General features: G+C 33.0%; 3 protein-coding genes across 3 annotated transcripts in view; all 3 read right to left on the bottom strand.

Annotated features, from left to right (window-relative positions):
• Nucleotides 1–8,054, bottom strand: part of LOC111702686 (uncharacterized) — an 18,589-nt gene extending 10,535 nt beyond the window's left edge. Inside the window, exon 1 of the mRNA XM_023474449.1 lies at nt 5,794–8,054. Coding sequence (XP_023330217.1) covers nt 5,794–7,336 — 1,543 coding nt within the window. The 5' untranslated portion in view covers nt 7,337–8,054. The remainder of the gene's footprint in view (nt 1–5,793) is intronic.
• On the bottom strand, nt 1,784–3,745 carry LOC111702687 (uncharacterized). The gene is made up of 2 exons (XM_023474450.1): nt 2,593–3,745; nt 1,784–2,045 (listed from the first exon to the last, which is right to left on the bottom strand). The coding sequence occupies exons 1-2, from the start codon at nt 2,902–2,904 to the stop codon at nt 1,872–1,874; spliced, it is 486 nt and encodes a 161-aa protein (XP_023330218.1). The 5' UTR covers nt 2,905–3,745; the 3' UTR covers nt 1,784–1,871.
• A 2,039-nt stretch (nt 8,055–10,093) lies between the features above and the next one.
• On the bottom strand, nt 10,094–22,317 carry LOC111702699 (alanine--glyoxylate aminotransferase 2, mitochondrial). The gene is made up of 16 exons (XM_023474466.1): nt 22,207–22,317; nt 21,645–21,761; nt 20,844–20,904; nt 20,387–20,465; nt 19,643–19,691; nt 17,520–17,607; nt 17,377–17,471; nt 16,762–16,838; nt 15,894–16,141; nt 15,128–15,577; nt 14,946–14,974; nt 13,119–13,230; nt 12,644–12,751; nt 11,373–11,521; nt 10,813–10,955; nt 10,094–10,291 (listed from the first exon to the last, which is right to left on the bottom strand). The coding sequence occupies exons 1-16, from the start codon at nt 22,227–22,229 to the stop codon at nt 10,158–10,160; spliced, it is 1,962 nt and encodes a 653-aa protein (XP_023330234.1). The 5' UTR covers nt 22,230–22,317; the 3' UTR covers nt 10,094–10,157.
• Nucleotides 22,318–23,394: the final 1,077 nt, after the last annotated feature.

The raw sequence follows: 23,394 nt of genomic DNA on the forward strand, positions 1-23,394 counted from the left end.
TGGGGGGTCATTCCATTTTCACATCTGGGGAACCTAACTTCTAACAGTGTCCAGTGGGGGTAAGATGCGTTTACGGGAGCTCGTGTCACGCTTAACCCTGCTCCGGTTCAATTTTAATAGGTGGGGCGTCACCTGAAACGTCTGAAAGGAAAATATATCCAAAACACGCGGCGCAGGGCTAGTACTTTGCAAATGAGTTATTGTTTATTTTCTTTTTTTTTGCATCATATATCAGGTTTTTTTTTGATAAGTTATTGGCAAAATTTTAAATGAAACTGTTTGCAAAAAAAATGTATGCCTTAATTTTCATTATTCAAGATAAAATAACAGCTGATATTGAGATCTATAATAAAATTTTCTTTAAATATTTTCTTATCTTTATCTTTAAAAGGAATTGAGTTATCGCCACAAACTCAAATTTTCTAATCCCTATATCTTTGCAACCTGATGGCGTATAACTTTGATATTTCAAACTTAGATAATTTGATCTAACAAAATTCATAGTTTGAAATATATAATGTTTGCGATATTGGATTGAAAAGATAAAGGGTATAGAAAATCGGCGTTTGTGGCAAATACTCAATTCCTTTACTGAGATTTTAAAGGTTTTTATGTGTTTAAGATCATCTGAGAAAAACCTGACTGAACACGACATCCTTAAAAGTGCATGACCCGTGAAAAACAATCGAATCGTATTTTCGTGATCTCTCATTTTAAAATTTTGTTTGTTTAACCTGAATTCCTTAACATACTCGTGAATAATTGTTAAAACCTTTTAATCAAATCATAGGAGGAACACAATTCAGAAGATAATTCCCCTACTCTCTCTTTCTATACCCCCTACTTTCCCCACCGTTGTTTTATCAAACTCAGGCTGAAACCTGAGATGGAAAGAAGATACAACATACTTGAAATAAACATTTTTCATTAAAATATGACACAGAGGAGAGTTATTCCCCCATTCTTTAGTTTTATGGTAAAATTTAGGGGAATTTTATTTTCTAATGATCTACTTATGTATTAATAATGTTGAATAATCGGTTTCCTCTACAGCAAGAGCAGAAAATAAAGAAATATTACGAGCAATTGTCTCCAACCAAACACGTCATTTTCAATTTAGCAAAAAAATATAAATTACTACATTTTAACAAATTTTTTCACCCTTTTCATCCAAGTCCAGAGATTACAGATAAAGAAATATCATTTTTGCTTGATCATCAGAGATCTAAAAAATAAAAGTAATTGTTTTATATGAATATGTTTTAAAAATCATGAAAGTATACCCCATTTTAAATTATTTGAAATGAAAATTATACTATGATAGTCTCGGATGAGTAACTGACAATGTTTTGCTTTAATTTTCTATCATTTTATCTTGTTCCTTGTCCAATATAAAAACCTGGAGACAAGTTATTTATCCGTGCCTCTCGGTGGAGAAACCCGATCCTAAAACGAATTCTTTTTGCAAATATAAAGTTTGTTTTTACAGTTCTGTTCTCAACATTAGCTTTATTAAATACGAGACACAAACATGTGCAACCGAGACAAATTTATATTTAAATAAGCTCACTCAAATTATGAAATACACATTAATATACAGGTCCAGAGGGTACGCTTTTATATTTTTGAGAGGGAAGATGCCATATGGGTTGACTCAGTGGTAATTTTTTTTGCGCTTTTTGGAAATCCAGCAGGTTTTACAAAGAACAATTTATCTCTTGNCCTCCCGACCCCCTAGCTGAAAAAAGCATTTGAACAATTCTTGTAATGTCAACTAAGAAAGTAACCTGAGGATAATTTATTTTTATATTTAACTTCAGGACACAGTCACAGAAACTCAATTATAGAAGTATTTAGTACAAGTGGACGAATTATTTATATCTTGAAAAAGTGCCCACAAGTTCAGCAGGATGAAGTCGTTCTACGTCAGGAAGAATCTTGGGTTTCTTAAAAACCTCTCTGTATTTGTCTGCTACTTTGTCGAAGAGTATCTCTAGACCTACCATGGCCATGAACATACCGCCAACCATGAATGCAACTCCGACCTAGTAACCAAGAGTAAATTTCATTTAGAAGGACAAAAGTTTTCGTTCTGAACAAAGTGAAATACTAAAATGCTGAAATTGTTTTTTTTAAATAAACTAATTTAGAAAGATAGAAAGAAATAATAAGGACAAAACCAAAACCGTAGGTTTTTTAATATAAAGCAAAAACTTAAAAAAATGAAGATATCAAGCATTGATCCTCAAATTAAAACTGCCCGCAGTGGATATCGAGATCAAGGGATTGGGACAAGGGTGTCCAAAAAAACTCCCAAGTAACTTCTGAATCATTCGATTATTTTGTAGCATCTTTAAAACAACAAATAAGGATTGTATTATTTGTTACTTTTCCATACATTTTCCATACATTTCCATACATTTTCCATACATTTTCCATACATTTTCCATACATTTTCCATACATTGTTCAATTTAAAATTTGGAATAAAACAAAAATGAAATGATTAATGAGAAAATTTTAAAGCAAAATAAATATAAACGAATCAGAAAGAAATTAAAAATTAAGTTGTAGAGAAATAAATCTAACTTACAATTATTCCAAACTCAAGCATTGCTCTAGCAGACTCCTGAGCAAAGGAGGGTTTTGGAGTAGTAGAAAGAGGCATTCTTGGTGGTATGGCGGTTGTCTTCCACTGCTGTTGATTAAAATCGATTCCATATCCCTGACCTCTCTGAGGATTTACTAGATTTGGATCTCCACTCTCTTTTATTGAACCCATGTCGGCCGTACTGCTGGTATCACTTTGAGAATCAGCTTGATCTGCATCTGATACATCTGCTACAACTATTGATGATATGAGAAGGAAGAAGAAAGCTACAAGGTCCAAATTTGTTTTAATCATAACGTCTCTTGTATTATTCCATGGTGGCCATTAATATTGTGAGAGTTCATGAATGGTAAATGTTGTTCAACTGAAAATTAATCAAAATGCTCCGTTTTCTAACTTATATCTTGCGAGTTTTCATTCTCAATATGAACACAGGTATGATGAAATCTAGGACCAGGTCCTAAGAAGGTTTCATTTATTATCGGTTTCGGTATAAATTATGATAAAAAAACTGTTCATATCAGAGTGTTTTTTTTTCTCTACATTCAATATATTAATATATATTATGTGTAGAACAGATATAGGAACAGAATGCCCAGAAAGACTGTGCCTGTTTTGACCAGCTGCTAAATATAAGCACAGTCTAAGAAAGTGTCCAGCAGCTCAGGTTTAGTTGTCAGGAATATGTTTAGTTTTAGTTGATTGCATACAACGAATTATATGTTCTTTTATTGTTATTTTTTTATGTAGAAATTTTTTTTTTTAAGCAAGTTCTATTTCGTATTTTCAAATATAAATTTATGTTAATTTAGAAAGGAATATTATCTGAGGCTGTTAAGGAGACCTTGTTTTTTTCTGCCAACTTTACTGTCGGAACAATCCGGATTTTTCAAATATATTCTAGATAAATGAATTTGATGTAAAATGTATTGTTTAATACCTTGATTCCTCTATCTGCAATGGAAATGAATTATGACTACAAGGTGTGACGTGTTTATAGTATGGTGTGTCTCTCATATTATGATTTTAGAATTATAAGATCATCATATTGACCTCACCTTTTATAGTTCAGACTATTCTTAGTTTGAAATATCAAGGTCCCAACATCAGGTTGGAAAGATATCATATAAATTATAGTTTTTAGCGAGTGTTCACTGTTCAGTTCCTTTTTTATTTTTCCGGTGAAAATAATAAATATTTTTCCGCTTCACACACAGAAACACACGCATGAAAAATCAAAGGAATCGAGTCTTGGCCACAAATCCTAATTTTTCTAATCTCCATATCTTTGCAACCTGATGGTGCACACCTTTTATATTTCAAACTTAGATTATTTGATCTAACAATATTAATAGTTTGAAATATCAAAGGTCTACGACATTGAGTTGCAAAGATACAGGGATTAGAAATTCAGAGTTTGTGACAAAGACTCAATTCCTTGGACCTATTTTGTTTTTGTTTTTAACATCCAAGTATTTATGTAAAAAACTATTTTCAAACTTTAACTATTTAATTTAACAGAATTCATTGTTTGAAATATTTAAGGTTTACGACATTGGGTTGCAAAATAAATTTAATTAGAGGCTTAAGTTCTAAATAAATATTTTCATGATGTACTTGAATGCTTTCATATTTGAAAATTTATTATTTTCAATTGTGGTTCCTTTATACACTATACATTTCTTCTTCAGAAACAATGGAGAAAAATGTCAGAATTTAACACTTGTCAGACTAGAAAACCTTAAACCTTCTCTTATATGGGGTAATCCAATTTTGCTCAAAAATGTTTGCGCCCGATCGGTTTCGCCATATTCGACGTTTATAGGATACATTCAAATAAACAAACAGACAAGCAAAGCGGAAAAATATTTCCAAGGGGAATGGAAATGCATTGAGAGGAACTACCTAATGAGCACCTACTGCCCCCCCCCCCCCTAGTACGGACCTGAATTATTTAACGTTACATTTTTTTGCCAATAAAATCACAGAGATGGATATAGCTCGATGCACACTGGAAACTAGACAGAAGGAGAAGGTAAAATGTATATGACATCATTGGTACAACTTTGTGACCTTGTAACTCCTCTTGTTTTGACTTTACGCATAAATATGAGATAAGAAAATTTAATCAGTTACATATCATGAATTCAAAACATGTTTGTTCTTCATCATAGATCTTCTATAAAGGTAATTATGATTGAAAACATACAAGACTTCAATCTTGATTTCAATTTACTTTAGTTTGACGCGGCAGCCGAAAAGTTCTAAAAGATCTACTGAATATCGGATATTAAAACCTCTTTGCGGGTTTGTTTAACATTTTGTTTAGTTTTTTGTATGAAAAATCTTCATGTTAAAGTGTTTTAAATCATGATGCTGTAGCAGCAATAATTCGAGTCTAAATGAAACTTAAGAATGCTCGAGAATTATGAGGAAAATTCGGGAACATGAAAAACCGGAATCCAGGAACCAGTCAAACACGAGAACATGTACTTCTGGATATTAATATATGTTTATTTACCTATTTAGAATAAACCATAATGTATACTTGTTCTTACTCTAAAGTGGTGACCCCAGACAACAACTGAGCCATGGCCAAAAAACGCAGCCTCCTACCTGGAAACAGCTCAAGATTTGGCCAAACAAGCAACTCAGATCAACTTCGCCCTATGGAACAGCCTTCAAAAGCAACCTATTTCCAATGACTTCTCAAATGATTCCATATCAGTCTCAACCTCCAATGGATCTAGAGACTTGGGGGGACCTATGTAGCAGCAATAATTCGAGTCTAAATGAAACTTAAGAATGCTCTAGAATTATGAGGAAAATCCGGGAACAGGAAAAACCGGAATCCAGGAACCAGTCAGTCTCCTTCCTCAAACACGAGAACATGTACTCCTGGATATTGATATATGTTTATTTACCTATTTAGAATAAACCATAATGTGTACTTGTTCTTACTCTAAAATGCACTATTTATTGAGGTTGGTATCACAAGACTGACTAATTTATTCGAAACCTTAAGCTCTGCGGATCAAGTGGGAAATGTTGTTTGAAAACTATACGTTAAAGATAATAACCACTTACCAGCAGGAATTTCATAACCTGATAATAACAACTATTACATCTAATTCAAACAAAAGCTGCACTTTCGAAATTTAGGCTTTAACGAGTGTAACTGACCTGAGAACTGAGAGGTCTTCTTAAATATAAAATGATTGAGCTCATCAGGCCTTCTAGATTCACAAACTGAATTATCTTCAACAGAATTCGTTTTCTCTGTCTCTCCTACATTGTTCTCATAAGGGTCTTGGATATTGTTTGATAGAAGTGATTGTATATCATTGTATTGAACGTGTTTAACACCCTGAGTATGTAAGTTTGCATCACCATTTTTATCAAAGAATCTTTGAGGTTGAAAGATATCACAATTTGTTTCTTTTGGTTGAGATAACTCTTTTTTAACTGTTTGAATAACTGGCGCAGAAGTAAATAAAAAACACCCTTGCCCTTCTTCATCCAGCAAGGATTCTAAATTTATTTGTGACTTGGAGGGCTGATTAGAACCCGGATACGAATAACTGTTTGAAGAAAAGAGCTGAGAGTTGATACCCTTGGAATAATCTTCTCTTGGAACATCATATTTTTGTGAAACAGTTCTAACAACAGCTAACATTACCGGACAGTCTTCAACGTTATCAATTCCAAGATTTTGCTTGAGAGGCTTGTCTTTTTTTGTGTTATATTCATTTTTTTCCTCAGAGTTACAAAGTGGAGAATACACTGTATCTTTGGCTTTGACATATAAAAATTCCTCTGATTCCTTTGTTACAGAGGGAGAGAAAGTTCTTGTGCTAGACCGAATCGGGGTTGGCTTCACACATTCCTTGTTCAGGTCGTGGTTCAGCGTGGAAGATGAAAATATGTAAGATTCTGGAGATTGAAGATCTCCAACTATTAGCTTTATTTCTTCGTCTAGTGCGTCCAACTCATCATGGGAAGGAGAGGGTTCTGGGATTGGATTTTGGTTGCAGTACTCCTGAATGTGTTCATGAAGAGATCTATTATGAAAGCTCTGCGTAAAGGACGGAAGAGATAAACTCCTGTTCATTGATTCCGTCTCTTGAAAGTTGATCAACTTTGCAAGCTCTTTTCTAGCTTTGTCAATTTCTAAAACCGAATCCTTGCCTGGTTCAGGGCAATGATTAGTTGATGGAAGATCTATCCATGGTTGACTCTGAGCAGAGAGTAGTCCGCTGGACGGACTCCCCAAATAACCAGAATCCAAGTCTAGTGACTTTTGCTGCAAGCTGGCTTGCCGTCTTTTTGCACCGCTTGGCGAAGAGTTAAGGCAAGCCTGGTCTAACGAATGGGACCATTTTTGTGTTTTAAAAGCTGCTCTACGATTGGATACTGACAAATCTTGGAAATTCTTTGCGACTGAAATGTCTGAGTTAGAGCTGTTATTTGATTTAAAATAGAGGTTTGAAGAATTGGGACGAGAACAAGATTGAACAATGCTGTCAGCTCTTGACGATTGTCGGCTCCCTGTTGTTTCGCATCCAAGTATGAATGACCTTGAATACTTAGAAGGTCTAGGAGACAGAGGCGAATCTGGTATTGGAGATGTAATATTTATCCGTCTCTGAACACTGAGAGATTGAAGTTTATCATATCCTTCTTTTATTGGTCTGAATGTATTTTGAGGTATTTGTGTGTATTCCATTCTGTATAAATTATCACTGATAGGTTCGGCACACAATCACAGAATTAAAGTAAACAAACAAGTTTGCTTTTAAATTTTCTTTGTATTTAAAGATAACTCAACAGTCAACATGACGTTGAATGTGCTTCATAATACTTTAGCATTATTATAAACAAGATCCTTCTCTATTACTTCTGAATCATGTTTTAGTATTTATAACTTGCAAGTGTACGAAATGTACTCATTTTAGGCTCTTCTTCAACTGCATAACTTAATATATTGTCAAAGAGCATTATCATCCCACATTTAACTTCACAATTTCTTAATGTACTTCATAATGATGTTTTGACATTAGCAAACCCAACATGTACTCTTTAAAGGCGTTCACAGACTCCGCTTTCCGCCTCTGGCCCAGCTGAGTGTTGTGTAGTATGTGTATTTGTGTGCGAGTGTGTGTGTGCAATCTATTTGACTGTAAAACTGTCCGTCCTCGGACAGGCTACCGGACCGGTCAATTCACCAGTAAAATCTTCGGTCATATTTTTACCTACATCTGTCAATGATGTCATCAATAGTGATGCAATCCTTTTTGTTGACCTAAAAGAATAGATGTAAACCTGATTTTACTGATACAGTGGGACACATCAAATATTGGAATAGTAAACTCAAGGATGTAATGCAAGGAAAGTTTTTTCAGAAGTGTACGTATCTTTTGTACTGCAATGTACTGTCTCTGGGCGGTAATGTAAACACAAGACGGATGTTACAGCCTGACATGGGATCCATCTTTCACATAAAAAGATCAATGAAATATTCTGGTCACTCATAGGAAACTATTATGTGAATTATCAAAATTATCAAATTTAATGCTTTTAACCTCCTCGGATACTAAACAAACACTGATGCATCTATTCTTGTTTACAAATTCCGCCCAGAGAGAACTGGTTTCAATATGTACGCAGAGTATACACGACCGCAATTAACTTTCCTTGCATTGCACCCATGAGTAAACTCAAGTTATGATTTGAAATAATCCAATAATCATGAAACACAGCAAGTGTACTGTGAGCACTGTACACAGACCCATTTCACTGTTGATTTTCAAGTTATTGTCTTATTTCAAACAACATTTAACACACATAATATTACTTCTATTCCTCAGTTTTGTGAATGTATTTGATAACACTTGCGCGCATCATAACAATAGTACATCACAACTGAAGATACTGTTTTTATCTTTACAAATTATATTCGACTAAGCTTGTATTATCTTCCTTTCCATTCTTCACTTACCCTTTCATTCATTACCGTTTCTAGATTAGGAAACTCTTGCAGAAGAAATAATCTATGTATGCTACCCCAACCCGGGGGGGGGGGAGGGGGAGGGTAAAGTGTAACATTTTTATTTGTGTTACATCTCTCTAAATGTTTCGGTTTTGCAAGGTGCTTGGCCTTTCGGTGAATCTCGGAAAAACATCTAAGCTCGGCAGAAAACGACTTTCCCCGTCAAACCGATTATTTAGAAGGGTATACCCATATAATTGTTAAATTTCTTTATTTTTATTTTAACTCTCAAACTGTAACGGTTTGGTTGGCTATACTATAAGGAACAAACATACATACAATACATACATTCATCATTTATCAATTGTTGTCGGTTTGACTCACAAAAACAACTCCTTCCACTCTAGTTTGCAGAGTCCATTAGCGCCTGATCCAATCAGGGTTCACCCATGTGTTTGGTGTCTATTCTGAACCAATATAAATTGCATGGCTGTAAATATATCTTTCCATCTAGCTCATTAACCAATTAGAGATATCGGCGCTATGACAGTAAATGGAAATATTTACTTCCACTGAAACTATAGGCAGGGGCGTAAATAAGGATTCTGTAGGGGGGAAGGTAAAATTTATCTATGTTACTTTTTTTAAGTTGATTGAGTAAGATATCTGCGCGAAGCGCCAACATTTTTTGTACATTTTTCCTTTTAATGGTAATCATGGTAATTACCCCAAGGATTCTAGGGGGGGTAAGCAACCCCAATAACCCCCCTTATTTACGCCACTGACTATAGGCTTCATCTATCCTACATACTTTTATGATTATTATGTTCCTTTGATTTTTTACCAGACTTTATATAAACAACCAAGTCCTTTGTTTATATCAATGTATCATTTACTCTCAGACAAATTAGAATCAATGAAAATTGTTGCATACCAAAAACCAGCTTTTTATGAAGGAATGATCATTGCTCAAACAGAAAAAAAATAGGAAATTTTATTCATTTTGATTATTTTATTCATTATTTCATTTATTTAAATATAGATGAAATTGCAAAGATAAATTCTTATTTATTAATTAATTTTCAAACTTTTCATGTTGGCAAACTTCAAACTGACATAATTTAATTGATATCAGTGCATGCTGAAACACCTTCAAATGATTTCTATTGGAAACGTTAGATAGATTTTCTTTCGTTATGCCCTTTTTCTTATATTTCTTATCAAACAAACATTTGTCCAATTTTACTCATTAAAGGAATTGAGTCTTTGCCACAAACTCTGATTTTCTAATCGCTATATCTTAACAACCCAGTGTCGTAGACCTTAGATATTTCAAACTATTGATTTGGTTAAATCAAATGATCTAAGTTTGAAATATCAAAGGTTTACCTCTTCAGGTTGCAAAGATAATTTCATTAGAAAATTTGATTTTGTGGCAAAGACTCAATTCCTTTAAAAACGTATTTAAGTCAAATAATTTTGTATGTACACATATCATGCTTCATATTTTCTTAATTTTTTTCATTAAATATTTTCGACTTCATATGAATTGATTTTTTTATCCTCTAAGAAATGACTGCTGAACTCTATGAATGTGTTCTTCTAAAACTTGAGCAGTAAAATCAGCATCCTCTTTTGTAATACACATTGGAGGCTTCAAGCGAAATACGTTTCCGAAATGGCCACCTTTTCCTAAAATTGTTGTTTTTCATTATTTTTATGTCTTGACGTAGATGAAAATATGTTGAAATTTTCCAATCTGATTTTTACTGTACATAGCACACACTTACATACTTAACTTACACTTTTGGTTCTTAATGCAGACATAAGTAGGGAGAACTGTCATTTTTTTACTGCAGTACATACAGGGTTACCCACAAAGAGAATTAGATTGAATTCGTTTAATTATTTTTCAGACATTGATGCTTCCATTTAGCTTTAAACCGTTTGTTTTATTTCCCAAATAATTTTGTATATTTACTACAGACTGAGTTAAAGAGTTTCCGGATCGACGTCATTTAAGTTTCATCCTTTGTGGTTTACGCTGTATATACAAATGCTATCAAACTAAAGTCAGTGGTTGGTAAATGGTAAAAATAAGACTATTTTGGAATGGTAATGTTTCAATTTCTTCTGTTACTCCTTTTATTTTATGAAACTTTGGTAGCAGCGAATTCTTTCCATTAATAAGATGTTCTATAGTCAGTAGTTACCTATTAGAACTCCAGAGTTTTTGGTTCCGTCCCAGATATCCATCATAGCGGTTCCGTTAAGGGGTTTCTTAGACTCCTTATCTTCAACCATCTCCACCCCTATCATCAACCCTTTTCCTCTGACATCTCCAACAATAGCATATCTATAAAAACCTTGAATTAAAACGATTACGAAACATTCTCAGGGGTAACACAGGAATTTGTCCCGGGGGCTTACATTATTTTCTTTCCAGGGGGTCACAGCACTTGGTGGATCCAGGGAGCCCCTTGGAAACAAAACATTTTACTGATTTAAGGGGACCTAATAAAAGAAAAACTGTGCATTGATCTCTCTTAAAGGAATTGAGTCTTTGCCCCAAACTCTGATTTTCTAATCACTACATCTTTGGAACCAAATGTTGCAGACATTAGATATTTCAAACTATGAATTCTGTTAGATCAAATAATCTGAGTTTGAAATATCAAAGGTTTACAACATCGAGTTCTAAAGATATTGAGGTTTAAACATTTGATTTTGTTCCAAAGACTCAATTCCTTTGATGAACAAGTTAATTCTTCACCTGTCCACCAATTTTATTAGCTTCTCAAGTAGGTAGGTTCCTACTATTCTAGAGTTCTCCATAGTTTTATCTTTCTCCATAGCTTTAAGGACCGCCAACCCCACTGCTCCTGCCATAGGACTACCGCCGAATGTGTTAAAGTGGAGAGCCTAAAAGCAAATAAAGTGTTTGTTGAATTTCCTTCCTTTAAAATTAAAAAATGGATTTTGGTAATAACCCTGAAACGACCGGGGGGTGGAAGGGGCAGGGAAATGTTGTGCCGCTTTTTTATTTTTATTTTCCAGACAAACTATAAAATTACAAAATTTAGACTGACTAAAGTTTGACTGTAGACTTTTTAAAAAAAAATGGCATGTCCGATTCACGACAGTGCCCTTGAAACATCTGTCTGATTTAAATGAGAAAGATATCGTTGTTTTTAAACTATATTGCAAGCTGAGAATTTTGCTCCCTTATCATCATCATCAGAAATGGAAACTTTTCTAATTTGTAAAGTTTGGTGAAAACTATAAAATTACAAAATTTAGACTGACTAAAGTTTGACTGTAGACTTTTTAAAAAAAATGGCATGTCCAATTCACGACAGTACTCTTGAAACATCTGTCTGATTTAAATGAAAAAGATATAAATGTTTTTAAACTATATTGCAAGATGAGAATTTTGCTTCCTCATCATCATCATCAGAAATGGAAACTTTTCTAATTTTTTTTTGGTTTGGTGAAAAGGTTAAACTTTTTATAAGGAACTTATAGGACTAAATATGTTTATATTAATATTAAAGTAAAAATGAAGACACCCTGTAATTGCACGAGGTGGGAGTCTATAGGAAGACGCCTTTAGCCCTAAGACACATTTATACAAGAATTTCATATGATGCACGCATGAAATCAGGGGGATTCCGAACTTGTGAACGGTGTGCAAGGGGTGTGTGTGTGTGTGGGGGGGGTATTCAAATTCACCAATTTATACATTTACAAAACCCTAAGAGAGCAAACAAATCAGAATACGTTCTATGCAAATTATTTTTAAATTTTATTTTTGGAAGAGGTTTATAAATTAAATCGGTCTTGAGAATTTTTACATCTTTTTTCCTCTGAATTTATAGAATTGCCCTAATATGTGTACTTTGTTATCCATCTTGAACAATTTTATTGTCAAATTCTTCGCATAATCTCAAATGATTTCAACAAACAAACAAAACATGTAATGTACGTACATATACTGTAATGTACGTACATATATATGGTTACTACACAAAGAAAAAGTTAAACCTGGCTCATAGTGGCAGCTATCTCTGGAGTTGTGATTACAGCTCCTATTGGAAACCCGTTTCCTATTCCTTTCGCCATTGTCACGATATCAGGAACTACTCCATGGCCCTGAAGTTGAATCATTTGTCAAAAATATTGAGCAAAGTTTTAAATACACAATTTTTTCCTTGATTTCAATCAAGTATCTCCCATGCACTATAGTTAATGAAGTATAAAGGCTGGTATGATTTTCCACCTGCCCGCATTGTTAGTTTTTATTAAGAAAATATCTGATTTTATAATTCTTTGCAACCCAATGTTCTATCCCAGATATTTCAAACTATGAATTCTGTTAGATCAAACAATCTAAGTTTAAAATAATGTTGCATAAAAGTTGAGTTTGTGGAAAAGACTCATTTACTTTCTAAATAACATTGTCAAATGACTTTAAAAGATTAAGGGAAAATAAATATGTGATGAACGTAAGTTGTATCACCTGGAAACCCCAAAAATGTTCTCCAGTTCTCCCGAACCCTGTTTGCACCTCGTCAGAAACACACAGTCCACCCAGCTCGCGCACACGAGAGAAGGCGCGTTTCAAGTAACCCCTATATAGTTCAGAAATTACTATTTTCTTAGTAGCGTATACCTTCCTATTTAGCGATTAAATACCTCCTCGAAAGATCCATGTTTAATCACCCCCCCCCCCCCCCGGCCCCCTCCCATCCCATTTAAGGATGAATTCCAAGTTAAAAAAGTGCAATATAGATGTAACTCTACACAACCCCAATTATCTTCAATCCTTACACTACCGTCTGCAACTAGTGTTGTTGATTGTTTTGGTTCATTTTTTAACTTCAGACACTATATTCGCTTTAACATGTTCGTTTGGTGCGTTTTTTGCATATATTTTCTCTCAGTCAACATTTGGTATAGTTTAAAAAACACAAATGTTTAGAATAAAACAAGTTAAAAAAGATTTGCTTTTCTTTTACATTTTGACCCTGGAAGAAACTTAGAAAGCATATGCATAAAACTGACAAAACCTATCCAAAAAACGAATCAAAAAGGAACCAAAACCATTAACAACGCTACTGCACATTTCAATGGCACAAGAGGAATAAACTTGTTAAACACAAAGAATCTAAACTGGTTTTTAAACCGGTGTCAAATAAAATAAAATTAACTTTGATATAATGAAAATGCAATTCTCAACAAGAAGAAAAGCATAGAAACTAGTAATCACAACATTTATTGATAATTAGCTGGAAGGGGGTTGTCTGCTGCGCAGGTTTATATCTTATTACCCGCGCCTGGTATAACGAACAAAAATATATACATGGTGTCTCTAATAATGCTTTTTCAGGTACTGGAGCTATCATGATAGTTAAATTGTGGACATTTTCAAAATCTATGTAACATTTTAGATCGATGGACATTAATTAGAAATAAAAAGATAAAATTCTAAAAATTGAAATATTCAAAAAACGGATACTAAATATCCAAAAAGGATTAAAAATGGATATAAATGAATTTCACTGGTTCTTCGTGATATTTTTATCATATGTTTTTTAAAGGTCCTCATTGTTTGCGATACAGTTCGCAGCTTTAGCTCTTATATCGAATCTAGTGTCGCTCTTTTGTAATAAATGTCCACATCAACTGTAGCAATTTCCCTCTCGAATGCAACCTTTCATTAATTAAATTCCCTAGGTTTTGGGTTTAACCGTAGGATTCAAATAAAAAGTAAAAAATTTCAATTGAGCTAGGGGCTCAATTGAAATTGAAATCACAAAACACATTAAAAAAGAAGAAAATAACTCTACCAAGCCTAAATGGCAAATCCTAAAACTGTCATAACTTCCTCAATATTAGTGCTACAAACCTTTAGTTTGTGTCCATCCTATCGGAAATGTTACATCAATTTCGAAAACGTCCTAAAATGTTAAAATCTAACCATCATGAGAGCTCCACTATTTTAAAAAGCGTTGATTTTGGTAAACCCCCCCAAAAAAAAACACAATTTTGATCCCTCCTTGACTACCTCCAACTGTCTCCTCATCTTAACTTTTCTCACCTCCCCTGCTCCCTTAACCAACCCTTTATCAACATGTTTAACAGTCTTAGATTATACATATAATTCCTCAATCAACATTTTAAGGCAGTTTTTAAGGAGTTCTTGATCTTATTATAATCGGACATAAATGCTAACAAAACAAACAATATGTATTCAGAGAAAACTACTTTATGCAAATGAACGAAGAAAAAGATAAAGTACAATATTATTATCAAGAAAAGATGAATGTATAAAAATGATGCTTACTTTGGATATTGCACAGTCCCCCCTACTCCCTACAGAAACATACCAATCAACTATGCTGTCAGACAAATAGGCAAAATTAACCATGAAGAAAGTTTAGGTTTGGCTAATTCCTCACTAGCTTGTAATTATATTCAAATGAAAAGCATTTTATAATATTTAAATCAGACAGCTGATTAGTATTCCTGTATTGATTCCGCAAAAAAAGCCGCTACACTTCTTCCTTTAGGCAGAGAATATCTGATACTCAAAACATTATTAATTGGGAAGAAAAAAATTGTATTCTTGTAGTATACGAAATCATGATTTGTATTCTTGTAGTATACGAAATCATGATTTGCATTCTTGTAGTATACGAAATCATGATTTGTATTCTTGTAGTATACGAAATCATGATTTGTATTCTTGTAGTATACGAAATCATGATTTGTATTCTTGTAGTATACGAAATCATGATTTGTATTCTTGTAGTATACGAAATCATGATTTGTATTCTTGTAGTATACGAAATCATGATTTGTATTCTTGTAGTATACGAAATCATGATTTGTATTCTTGTAGTATACGAAATCATGATTTGTATTCTTGTAGTATACGAAATCATGATTTGTATTCTTGTAGTATACGAAATCATGANGGGGGGGGGGAGATCACATCAATGATATATATAAAGGAAAGAGTTTTTGCCACAAACTCTATTCTTTTATCCCCTATCTCTTTGCAACCCGATGTCGGTGACCTTTGATATTTCAAACTATGAATTCTGTTAGATCAAAAGGTCTAAGTTTAAAATTTCAAAAATACATCAGGTTGCAAAGATATAAAGGTATTACAAAATTTGTGGCAAAAACTCCTTTTTGAAAAATTTTAAACTGGTCTTGATGGTTTAAACCACTGAAATTCCAATCTTCGTGTATTTGATTCAACAAAATTTCACGAAATTCATAGTTTGCAATATCTAAGGACCTTTGCTTCAGGTTTCAACGATATAGAGATTAAAAAATTAGAATGTGAGGTGCTAAGACGTAATGTATTGTAGCAGAAATATTGCATATTTATTGCATAAATAGACGGCAGATTTTTCTTAACATCAAAATTGAGTGAACCTCCCTTTGGCAAAACTGGACAATCTCGACATCCGACGGTTCCCCAAAGACCCAGATATGGGTCAGGGTTCATCACATGGTGTACTCCCATACCTACATAGATACAGCGTTGCTTATCTATCTCTATATATAAAAATATATAGATATATATAGATAATTATATATATATATTGCTTGTTTGTCTGTTTACTCAGTATCCAATAAACGTCAATACGGCGGAACCGTACAAACCAGCCGTAGTTACAAAGGTTTTTAGCAATAGTTGGAGTCTAACGAGAAGGTTTTAAACCGGAGAGGGTCAATTATGCTAAGAAGGATTTAAATTTTATCCAAAGAAAAATTCTATAACAGTTTTTTTCCGTGTGCTTTTCACTCTGAGATCGGTTGTGTGGAGTATCCGCCATTTTGAATGTTTAATCTCGATTTATAATGTGGGCATTTTAGATTTGAGGATCATTGCTTGATCCGTTCATTTTAGTTATCTCATCAGGGTATAAACACCACGGGATATCGAAATCGAAGGGGAATTAAATTAACTCGTAAGTCTGCAAATTTCGATTGAGATTAATCCCGAGATTAGCAACACAAAAGATGACTAAGATGATGATTGATGATGATTTTAAAGATGACTATTTTTTTAAAAAGAAGAAGACCTGATTTTTATTTGTGATTTAGGTAACATTTTTTGGTTATTGTAAACATTACATATTTACCTGCAGGCACTGAATACTTCCATGTACTGTGTGCCGTCAGTCCCATAGTGTATGGAGACATCCCATGATAAGCATTTCTAACAAAACAAAAACAAAGATAGGTATTGATGTACGTATGGTAACAATTTTTAATACTACTTTTTTGGTTCACAGTGCTAAAAAACTTTATAACACATTGTGACAAAATAATTGTGTAAGTTTATGAAAAGTTTGTGTACATGGTTGATGCAATGGTTATTGCTAGATATAATAAGCTTTCTAAAACCAGAAATGAAAAATATAAATAAATTTAAATTTTATTTATAGATAGCTAATATAGCACGATGATTACTTTATGGCACGTTTATACTGAAATTGGCTATGAAGCGACTATAATGATAAAGTACACAATAGTTTCATAAAATAAAAAAACTCAGTCTGGCCTCCCTGTGTCTCTTACCCTTTCTAACTTGATGTCCCTACCTAGAAACAATCTATCTGAGTAAACAATAAGTTTTAACAACAAAAATTTGTTGTCATTATTTCATAACATTATCATTATCATCAAGATTGTTTTGTCGAGCATAAAACGCAGTCATTTTGATTTAATAAAAACAGTTTTATACTCTGTCATACCTGAATGCAAGAATATCATTATTTCCAGTATGAAGTCGGGCCATAAACATCGCTAAATCATTTGCCTCGCTTCCACTGTTAACAAAGTACGCAACCTAATGTAATATAATCAGTTTGAATTTTTGTTTAATATAGTTTCATACCTTGAGAGGCTCTGGCAACGTAGATACAAGTTTCTGTGCATATTCATGTATAGTCGGATGCATGTAGATATTAGTGGTGTGCCATAACCTACAAAAAATATTTGGTTCGTTTATTAAATAATAATAGAGAATAGCACATTGTTATAAGGCTGGACCTTTGTTTTACTAATTAATCTGAACTTTGTCTAAATTGGGAATTTTAAAATGTTTTATTTATCTGGAAATATAAGTTATCTCTCCAGCTCCTCAAACCGAGAGCTATTCATCTATCTAGGATAAATAAAACCACAACTTATATCGGATTATATCTCTATCTGGATATTTGGTAAAGATTATCTTACCATTCTATTTAGGAATATCTTAAACTTTTTTCTCAATAAGCAAGTCCCTTTTAATTTAGTGTCAGTTCCTTTAGAAAGCACTAATCGGTATTTTTTGTCGACAAATTGCACTCAATTCTTATTTTATATCAAATGTCACGAAAGATCTGCTCTTGACGAATAAAAGATGTATAAACGGATTAGGGTTTTGAATACTTCGGAATACTGGAGAACAATCTATCTGGAAATACAGCTGACCTATCTATCTGGAAATACAGCTGAAAAATTTATGTGGGAATACAGATGACCTATTTATATGGGAATACAGATAAATAATTTATCCAGAAACACAGTTAACGTATCTTTCTGAAAATAGAACTGAAGAATACTGCTGACAAATCTTGTAATAGAGCTTAATAATCTGTCTTTGTATACAGCTGAACAATCTATCTGAGAATACAGCTAAACAATCTGTCTGGGAATACAGCTGAACAATTTATCTGGGAATTCAGCTTAACAATCTATCTGTGAATACAGCTGAAAAATCTTGTAATAGAGCTTTATAATCTGTCTTTGTATACAGCTGAACAATCTATCTGGGAATACAGCTAAACAATCTGTCTGGGAATACAGCTGAACAAATTATCTGGGAATACAGTTGAACAATTTTCTGGGAATTCAGCTGAACAATCTATCTGTGAATACAGCTGAAAAATCTTGTAATAGAGCTGAAAAATCTATCTGGGAATACAGCTGAACAATCTATCTTGCAATACAGTTGAACAATTTTCTGGGAATTCAGCTGAACAATCTATCTGTGAATACAGCTGAAAAATCTTGTAAAAGAGCTTAATAATCTATCTTGGTATACGGCTGAACGATCTATATGGGAATACAGCTGAACAATCTATTTGGGAATAAAGATGAACAATCTATCTGGAAATTTACCTGAACAATATATCTGTGAATACAGCTGAAAAATCTATCTGGGAATTCAGCTGAACAATCTATCTGTGAATACAGCTAATAATCTTGTAATAGAGCTTAATAATCTTTCTTGGTATACAGCTAAACAATCTATCTGGGAATACAGCTGAACAATCTATCTGGGAATTCAGTTAAACAATCTATCTGGGAATACAGTTAAACAATCTATCTGGGAATTCAGTTAAACAATCTATCTGGGAATTCAGTTAAACAATCTATCTGGGAATGCAACTGAAAAATCTTGTAATAGAGCTTAATAGTCTATCTTGGTACACAGCTGAACAATCTATCTGGGAATACAGCTGAACAATCTATCTGGGAATACAGCTGAACAATCTATCTGGGAATTCAGCTGAAAAATCTATCTGTGAATACAGCTGAACAATCTTTCTGGGAATTCAGCTGAACAATCTATCTGTGAATACAGCTGAATAATCTATCTTGGTATACAGCTGAACAATCTATCTGGGAATGCAGCTGAACAATCTATCAAGGAATATAGTTTGTTCTGTGATCATCTATTTAGGATGTACCAATCTGTTGAGAATACAGTTGAACAACCAATCTATGAATATAGCTGACCAATATATGTTTATTTCTAATAATATCTAATTTTTTCCTCGTGAACCTAATAACATTGATTAGTTCTCTGCTTAGCATTCGAAAATTAATTATGAATTCAACCATATTAAAAACAAGTTATATTTTTATTATTATTTCATAGTCATCATTTTTAATAACTTGGGTTAACAAAGAGATTTCTGCATTTGAGTCAAAAAGTCGCCATGTAGAAATACATAAAGTAGCTAAGCTAACCTATCTATCTGGGAATGGAGTGCAGCAGTAACATCAGGATGACAATGCCCTATATTAGAGACGGGAACGGTTTATTGTGTTGTTAAGAGGAGAAAATAATAAGAAATATAAAATTCTGGCTTTCCTAGCAACCTTTTTTAAAAGGACATTTTTTCTTCGTATTTGTAAACTAATAATTTATTTTAAAGAGTCGACATTTTTTTCAGGCATCACTTTTCACTTTTAAGCGTCCATAAAATTTCCCTGTGGTCGTTTGAGTTGCCAAAAAAAACTGGCCAGATCGGTTCAGCCGTATCGAAGTTTATTTGAAACAGACAAACAAGCCAAATCTATAAATTGAAAACTAGTATGAGGCAAATTATCGATTATGACCATCAATATTTTATTATGACAAATAATGGAATAAAAGTTTGTAATTCTTTTTAAGTTTTGAGGCTAAAAAGTAAAGGAATTAACTTTTTGCAACAAACTCTGATTTTCTAATCCCTATATTTTTGTATTCCAACGTCGTAAACCTTTGAAATTTCAAACTATGACTTATGTTAGATCAAAAAATATAAGTTTGAAATATCAAAGGTTTACGACATTGGGTTCCAAAGATATTGGGATTAGAAAATTAGAGTTTGTGGCAAAGAGTCAAGTTCTTTTCCTATCAAAATCGAACGCTAATTTTATCTTATTGTTTGTATTTCTTCCTTGAATTATAGCTTTTTTATTGTTATTAAAAACTATGCCCGACCCTACCTACAGAAACTGTAACAATCCCAGCAAACATATCTAGATACTTCTTTCCATCATGATCCCACAACCATTGCATCTTTCCCTGAAGATTTTAAAATCATTTCTAGCAACTTTATGTTACATGAATGTATATTACTAGCCTTAGAGGGCGCTTCGCGCCCATCTTCTAAATTAAGTGTGAACATGTTCTCTTTGTGTACACTGTACATCGTAAAACAAAACAAAAATATTTCGCGGATTTTCACAAAAAATTTCGTGGATTTTCAAAATTTTCAAAAATTTAATGAAGATCGAATTTTGATGGAGACAAATATTTGAAATCATTCATAAACCTTCCCTGGGGTCCCTAGATGTCCCACAAAAAATTTGGGCCCGATCGGTTCAGCCGTTTTGACGTTTATTGGATACAAACAAACAAACAGACAAGCCAAATTTATATATAGATATAACTTCGACAAACCTGATGTATGAGAAGAGGTTCAGTATAGTAGGTTGTCATGGCAGGAGACAGGTTTGCCTTTCTATTAAGTATATGACGTTTAACGTTAATTAATGAAAAGTACTGGGGGTAGGGTCATAGAGGGTCATGATTTTAATCAGCAAGAGAGTGCATAATTCATAATTCATAATGCAATAAATAGGGATTAGAAAATTTGAGGTTGTGACAAAGACTAATAATTCCTAAAACGAAAAACTAACTACAACGAAGTTTAACACATATTTTCTGTTAAAATTTTATCTCTAATTCAAAATCCGCCAAAGATCAAGCTTAAAAGTCTTTATATACATTTCATTTATAATATATAGTCAAAAAAACACATAAAATATTAGAAATTAAACTTCTCCATTAGAAGGGAACAGATGTATAATCAGCTAAAAATAAGATACAACCGTCAGAGAAAAATTCACTGCTCTTTTTAAAATTTGTTAAAAAAAATTTAAATTCAAAAATATTTGTAAAAAAAAGGGTAAATCTTTTTAGAAAATTCTTTCCCAAAGGTTTAAAAGCATTATAAGACATGGAAAGGGGAGAAAAGTAGGAAAAAATAATTGTTTTCCCTACTTTTATTTTATTTTACTTAAAACAAACACAAATGATGCCCATATGCTAAACTTCATTAAGATTGCTAAACAAATGAAGACCCCCAGATGTAAGTAAATTGGTCAAATTAACTGATTGCAGCGTATTTAAACTCAAACTCCTTGATTATGTAAAATTATTACAAACAAGAGAAATAAATGACTCTTATTTATACTTTACCTGATATTTTTTGTTTCTTGATACCCATATCCCTGATAGGGAAGAGGATTTGAGCTTGTAAACCTTTTATTTTCAACCAAGACTCTAGACCTCTGTTTAAACAGTCTGACAGGAAAACTTAGGGAAAAAAATTATTTAAATAACATCTAGACCAATTCTGTCGGCCGGCTAACACTATTTTTGTACTGACAAAGAAAACAAACAACAATTAAAACCAGGGGCGTATTTAGATGTTTGTCCAGGGGGGGGGGCTTAAATTTTTCTTTCCAGTGGCTAAGCACATGAAACCCCCCTAAAAACCATAGATTTCACTAGTTTAAGGGGGGGGCTGAGCCCCAATAGCCCCCTCTGATTAAAACCCCTTCCCATAGTTTTAATGGGTTCTCAAAATGGCAGATCATTAGAGTCAATTAACAGGAAAATAACTCTTCTAAAAATATTTGTTAAATTTTTACATGAAAAGCATGCATTATTGGTTCAATGTAACAAACGCAAATATTTTCCTTAATGCTTAAATTAAGGATAATATAGAGGAAACGCAAAGTATTCCTTTATTTTTTACCTGTTGACACTATAACGTTTCATGTTGATACAGTTCTCAACAAGGAACTGGATAAACTGGAATTAAATCTAGTCAACTCCAAGAACAAAGTCTAATGAAACTCATTATATTCAAAGTCCGGTTTTATCACATTATTCTCTTACTCTGTTATCACATATGTATGTAGTGGAGTCAACATCAATAAATAGAACATTGGGGGTGTAGTAAAGTATCAGATCATAAAAAGATAATTTAAAAAATAATGAGATGATATAAGGCAAAACAGAAACAGACGGCACAGGGCATTTTAGATAATTTATTTGCCTATACCAGACTTCCTGTCAATCTGGATTATCAAGCATACTGAAACAGGGATTACGGAACTATTTATAACCTTACTGGTTGAAAGGGCGCGTGAGATATTAATTATTTAAGTCAAAAATGGTATTTTTCAAGAGGGATCGAGACTTTTTTGATGAGATTTTCAACCAGAGCGTAGCTCAGCAGGGGGTATATGGGGATTCGGGATATGTTCATTGTTCACCATAGATTGAAAATACGCCACCCAGGGCAAAATAACTTTCAACTGCATAATTTGGATTCTACTCAACATTAAATTAAGCGTAAGAAACAACATTTTGTTCCAAATCCAAGGTTTAATGGTCACAAGTGGTATTTGAAATAATGTATTTTCATGTAAATAGCTTGCCTAAACAAAATGCAACAAGATCCTTACAAAAGTAACTTTGGCTCAAAACCTAATGTACATTAATTTCAATTCAATTAATTCAATTTCAATTCAATTAATTCAATTTCAATTCAATTAATTCAATTTCAATTCAATTAATTCAATTTCAATTCAATTAATGCATTATGTGTATTTAGCTAATCATTAAGAAAAACTGAAAATGATTTTTTACAAGACGATTTTGTTTGAAGTATTCAACAGTTGTACTAGTCTCGGATAGAGTATCTGGGAACTTGATACACCTGAGGCTCACACATCTTATTCCCCGTGGAATTCTGAGTTTAATCTCCAAGTTTAATCATCCGAGTATAACCCGTCCCCGTCATTCCACTAAAATAAAGTAAAATAAAAGACGAGCGATAACTGGAAAATTCAGTTGTGCAAAGTGTCCTTTATTTTCACAAATTAAAAAGGAACACCTTATTTTAATGAGTTTTAACGGAATCTAAGCAGAATGTACT

The sequence above is a fragment of the Eurytemora carolleeae genome, unplaced genomic scaffold (genome assembly GCF_000591075.1).
Source record: "Eurytemora carolleeae unplaced genomic scaffold, Eaff_2.0 scaffold7, whole genome shotgun sequence".
Lineage (NCBI taxonomy): Eukaryota > Metazoa > Arthropoda > Copepoda > Calanoida > Temoridae > Eurytemora > Eurytemora carolleeae.